General features: G+C 39.3%; 1 protein-coding gene across 1 annotated transcript in view; it reads left to right on the forward strand.

Annotated features, from left to right (window-relative positions):
• Smarcc1 (SWI/SNF related, matrix associated, actin dependent regulator of chromatin subfamily c member 1) overlaps window positions 1-5,912 on the forward strand; it is a 106,200-nt gene that overhangs the window by 3,644 nt on the left and 96,644 nt on the right. Inside the window, exons 2-3 of the mRNA XM_005348198.2 lie at window positions 5-12; window positions 4,365-4,450. Of these exons, the coding sequence (XP_005348255.1) occupies window positions 5-12; window positions 4,365-4,450 (94 nt within the window). The remainder of the gene's footprint in view (window positions 1-4; window positions 13-4,364; window positions 4,451-5,912) is intronic.

Below are 5,912 nucleotides of genomic sequence, written 5' to 3' on the forward strand. Positions count from 1 at the left end.
ACCAAACTACCTGTAAGTAACATGAGTACATGTTTCATAGGATCTTCAGCTTCTTCTGTGTTTTTTTTTTGTTTTTTTTTTTTTTTTTTTTTTTTGCTTTTATTTTTGAGACAGGTTTTCTCTGTATATCAGCCGTGGCTGTCCTGGGACTTTTTTTGTGTAGATTAGCCTGGCCTCAAAATCAATCTACCTGGCTTTGCCTCCCTAGAGCTAGGAGTAAAGGTGTGTGTCATCATTTCTGGGCTCAGTTTCTGTACTTTGAAGTGTCATTTGTGGCTGATTTCCCTTGCTGTTGTGATTGGGGTAGGGGTAGTGTTTGTTTTTGATACAGCTCTGGAACTGCCTCTGTATGGGATACTAGCTGATCCTTTTGCCTTCACTTTCATGAGCTGGGATTACAGGCATGTTCTGTTATCCTCAGCTTAGTGGTAGAATTCGTGCCTGCTATGTCATTTAATGTGTAATGTGTTTTAGACTCTGCAACAAACATGAAGACTCAATATTTTTGTGTTATGACTGTTATAGTCTCTGCTGTGCTGTATGTATATAGTGATACTTGTCTGTTAGACTCTTGTGACAAGAGTATATTGTTTTTTTTTATTTTAATTTTATGTGCATTGGTGTAAAGATGTCAGATCTCTTGGAACTGGTGTTACAGACAGTTGTGAGCTGCAATGTGGGTGTCAGGAATTGAAGCAGGTCCTCTGGAAGAGCAACCAGTACTCTTAACTGAAATTTCTCTCTAGCCCCACGTGGGTTTTTTGGTTTTGTTTTGTTTTGATTTCTGAGATAGGGTTTCTCTGTAGTTTGGAGCCTGCTGGCCTTGAACTCACAGAGATCCACCTGCCTCTGCCTCCTGAGTGCTGGGATTAAATGCGTGTACCACCACTTTTTTTTAAATTAAAAAAATTTAAATACCTGGGCAGTTGGTGCCATATACCTTTAATCCCAGCACCTCAGAGACAGAGGCAAGAAGATCTCTGCGCTTGAGACCAGCCTAAGGCTACACAGAGAAATAAAATAAAAAAAAAAATAAAAAAAAATTTAAGTTTAATTTATTAATTAGTGTGCGATTGCATGTGTGCTGGCTCATGCCTGCCATAGCATGCATGTGAAGGTCAGGACAACTTTCAGGAATTGGTTCTCTTACCATGTGGGTAACAGGGACCAAACTCAGGTCATCCATATTGGTAGAAGGCTCCTTGACCTCTGGTCCTCTCTCCCACACAAAATAAGTAAATAAATGTATAAAAGGGAAATAATTAACAGATGCCTGTCCTGAAAAGTTAGATACCTGAAGTACTGAAGTACAGAGCCAGAGGAAAAGTGCTTATTCGGAATTGAAGACCATTTTCTTTCTGGTTTTTGAACTTAGGGCTTTGGCAAGTTCTGTAATAATCTTGTTTGATTGACTCAGACTAAAGGTCAGTATAGTTTTATACCTCTTTTTTGCACTTTTTTTTTGAAAAACAAGCTATCTTTTTTCATTTTAGATACCAATCCCAGTTCCCACTCCCTTCCTCGCATTCCCTCCACCTTCCCCAGTTTTATACTTTTCAGATCATATCGGGACAGAGAGATAATGAGGAAGCATTTGGTGTGCACCCTGAGTTGTTTCTCTGGAACCTGTATGGTGGAAGGAAGACAGGTTCCCTCACATTGTCTTATGTACACACTTCTGCCTTGCACTTCTCTACCGTACCCACACACAAACCAAATCTACGCACAATAGTTTTGTTTTGTTTTGTCTTTTCAGACAGGGTCTTTGCGCACAGCCTTGGCTGTCCTGGAACTCACTATGTTGACCAGCATGTCCTCAAACTCATAGTCAATCACCTGCCTTTGCCTCCTGAGTGCTAGGAATAAAGGCATACACTACCACTTCTGTCTTATAAATGTAAATTTTATTATTATTATTATTATTATTATTATTATTATTATTATTATACAGTCTCTTTCTGTAGTCCTGCCTGTTTTGGAACTTACTCTGTAGACCAGGCTGGTTTTGCCTCTGTTTCCCAAGTGCTGGAGTTAAAATTTTGTGTTACCCATTCCCAGCTAATAAAATTTTTTAGAAAGACTTCATTTTTAATTTTTATCTACATGTCTGTTGTGTTTCTGTGTGGGTATGCACGTAGTACACTTGCAAACATGCAGGCAAAACACCTATACACAAATTAATAATTATGTAGTATAATTTCTCAAATGTTTTATGATTTAGAGTAAGATCTGCATAAAGTTCATTTTGTTTTATATTTTTATTTTTGAGATAGGATCTTTAGCTCTGGCTGTTCTAGAACAAACTGTTTTTTTTTTTTTTTGGTTTTTCGAGACAGGGTTTCTCTGTGGCTTTGGAGCCTGTCCTGGAACTAGCTCTGTAGACCAGGCTGGTCTCGAACTCACAGAGATCCGCCTGCCTCTGCCTCCCGAGTGCTGGGATTAAAGGCGTGCGCCACCATCACCCGGCTAGAACAAACTTTTTTGTTTTCTTTTTTAAAGTCTGGTATAGAGATGTGGACCTTTAATCCCAGCACTTAGGAAGCAGAGACTGGTGGATCTCTGAATTCAAGGCCAGCCTGGTCTACGTAGTGAGTTCCAGGATAGCCAGAGTTGCATAGTAAGACCTTGTCTCAGGAACAAACAAGAAAGGTATTTATTTTTTCAAATGATTCTCATTCTTTTCTTATTCCTAATATAAGTGTCATCCAATGTGTCATCATCCAAAATGACATTACAAGGGACTGTAGACATGGGTTTTTAAATTCTGGGAATTAAACCATCATTTACTAAAAGGGTTTAGGGATTAGAGAATATTTTTAGTCATAAACCATAATTAAAAATAATTCATGGCTTAGTGCCAGTAGGACCAGATGTATTTCTCTTCCTCTCAAAATAGAATGCAGCATTTTCTCAAATGAGAGAGATTGTTTTGGTTTGCAATACTGTAGAAGAAAATTGGTTGAGAAAGACAAGTACAAAGCAAAGACATTTTTGTTGTAGTTTTGTTTTTTTGAGGTAGGTTTTACTGTGTATCATGCTGACCTCCTATTGATCTCCCTCTGGCTCCTGAGTCTGGGATTAAAGGGTTTGTCATGCGCTACCACCGCCAGCTGTTTATTTATTTTAAAAAATTTTTAAATTATTTTGTGTATATGGGTCTGTCTGAGTGCAGGTTTATGTGTTTGAGAGCAGGGCTTCTAGAAATCAGGAGAGCCTTAGATCTTCTAGAATTGGAGTTATAGATAGTTGTGAGCCACCATGTGAGTGTAGGTAATTTAACTACATCCTCTGCAAAAGTAAAAGTGCTGAGCCATCTCACCAGCCCAGTAAATGTAACTTTTTTATGGGGGGAGGTTCCAAGACAGGGTTTTGAGATGGCTGTATAACAGCTTGGACAGTCATGAAACTCACTTTGTAGACCAGGCTGGCCTCGAATTCACAGAAACCTGCCTGCCTCTGTCTCCTGTTTGGTGGGATTAAAACCATGTACCACCACGCTCAGCTTCAGTAAATATAATTTTAAAACTTGGAGGGGAAGTCTTGTTTAGCCTGATGATGTGATTCATTCTTCTGGATTCAGTAAGGATGAATTCAACGGGATGGTAAAAGGAAGATTAAAGGGTTAAAGTCAGTCTCAGCTGCATTGCTCATTGGAGGCCAGCATGGGCCAAAGGAGACTCCGATTTATTTATTTATTTATTTTTAATTTTAATTTATTTATTATGTATACAACAGTCTCCATGTATACCCACATGCCAGAGGAGGGCGCCAGATCTCATTACAGATGGTTGTGAGCCATCATGTGGTTGCTGAGAATTGAACTCAGGACACTGGAAGAACAGCCAGTGCTCTTAACCACTGAGCCATCTCTCCAGCTCCAGAGACCCCGATTTAAAAAAAGAGAAGTAGCTGGGAGGTGGGGGCACACATCTTTAATCCCAGCACTCTTGGCAGAGGCAGGGAGATAACTGAGATTGAGGCCAAGCGTGGTCTACAGAGTGAGTTCCAGCTCAGGCAGTGCGACACAGAAAAACTGTCTTGAAAACACACAATCAGAATAAGTAAGTAAGTAAGTAAGTAAGTAAGTAAATAAATAAATAAATAAATGAAAAATAATGTTGTGAGTCAGACCTGGTGGTTGAAGCCTATAATCTGGGTGGCTGAGGAGGCTGAGGTAAAAGTTTAAGGTTGCCTAGGCTCAGAGTGAGGTCAAGGTTAGCCAGGGTACCTGAGAACCTGGATAAGAAAGGAGGCCTGGCAGTATATCTTTTTAACATGTAGGAGTCCTTTAGTTGAATTTCAAGTATAAAATGAATGGTTGGATGAGAACTTAATTTTCCTCTTGTGCAATTTGTCATCTTTAGGCAAAATGTTTTCTGGATTTCAAAGCTGGAGGCACCTTGTGTCACATTCTTGGGGCTGCTTACAAGTACAAAAATGAACAGGGATGGTAAGTTTTTTAAAAATTTATTTGCATGTTTTAATGTGATATTACTTGATGTGAAATCATATTCTCTTGTGTATAGAGAATTCTGTAAGCATATTGTTAATGACAAGGTAAGATTTGTTTTTAAAAAATCAATTTTCTGGGGCTGGAGAGATGGCTCAGAGGTTAAGAGCATTGCCTGCTCTTCCAAAGGTCCTGAGTTCAATTCCCAGCAACCACATGGTGGCTCCACAACTCTCTGTAATGAGGTCTGGTGCCCTCTTCTGGCCTGCAGGCATACACACAGAATATTGTATACATAATAAATAAATAAGTAAATATTTTTAAAAAATCAATTTTCTGTATTTAATTTTTAAGTCTTGTTTCTCAAGAATGTAGTTTCAGCCAGGTGTGGTGGTGTATCCTTTTCATACCAGCATTTGGGCTAAAGGCAGGCAGATCTCTGTGAGTCTCTAACCTTTTCAGATACCACAAAGAGCTCACTTTAATTTTCTTACATTCAAGAAAAATTATAACTCTTTATTAGGTAAATAATAAATATTTAGCTTTTGTAGTACTGGGAAATGAATGTAAATTTTTGTGTGTATGTACATAATAATGTATGTGCAGAGACCAACTGTGGAGTGGCCCTTCTCCATTCAGCTTTATGTGATGGAGTTGGAACTCAGGTTGCCAGGCTTGAGGAGCAAGTACTTTTACTTACTGAGCTATCTTGCTGGCCCCTCTTGTTTAAATTTTTGGAGTCCTCTTATAAACATAACCAATATTTCTTAGCTTCTTTTTTTTCGTTCTTTCTTTTCTTTCTTTTTTCCTTTTTTTTGGTTTTTTTTAGAAACTGTTTATCTGTAGCTTTGGAGCTTGTTCTGGAATTAGCTCTTGTAGACCAGGCTGGCCTCGAACTCACAGAGATGCACCCGTCTCTGCCTCCCGAATGCTGGGATTAAAAGTGTGTGCCACCACTGCCTGGCTATTCCTTAGTTTCTTTTCTATCTTTCATCTATTTTTTTCAGGGGGTTTTTGAGACAGGGTTTCTCTGTGTAGTTTTGTAGCCTGTCCTGCCATTCACTCTGTATACCAGGCTAGCCTCGAACTCACAGAGATCTGCTTGCTTCTGCCTCCTGAGTCCTGGGATTGAAGGCGTGCACCACTACGTCCCAGCTCATCCATGTTTTGATTCTGGGTAAAAATCTTTGTGTTCTTTGGAGAACTACAGTTGAAGACCACAGTGCTGGTGTGCGCTCTGTTTCTCTGTCTCTCTCTGTTGTATCTGTTTAGTGACTTGGCGTTTTGTTTGAGACAGAGTCTTACTGTATAGTTCTGTCTGGACCAGAACTCCCTGTGTACACTAGGCTGGCCTTAAACTCAAAAGAAACCAACCTACTTCTGTCTCCAGAGTACTGGAATTAAAGGCATATACCTCCATACCCTGTCTGTCTGGCTTTTTTTTTTAAATATTTATTTATTT

Source organism: Microtus ochrogaster, chromosome 5 (assembly GCF_000317375.1).
Source record: "Microtus ochrogaster isolate Prairie Vole_2 chromosome 5, MicOch1.0, whole genome shotgun sequence".
In the NCBI taxonomy this organism is placed as follows: domain Eukaryota; kingdom Metazoa; phylum Chordata; class Mammalia; order Rodentia; family Cricetidae; genus Microtus; species Microtus ochrogaster.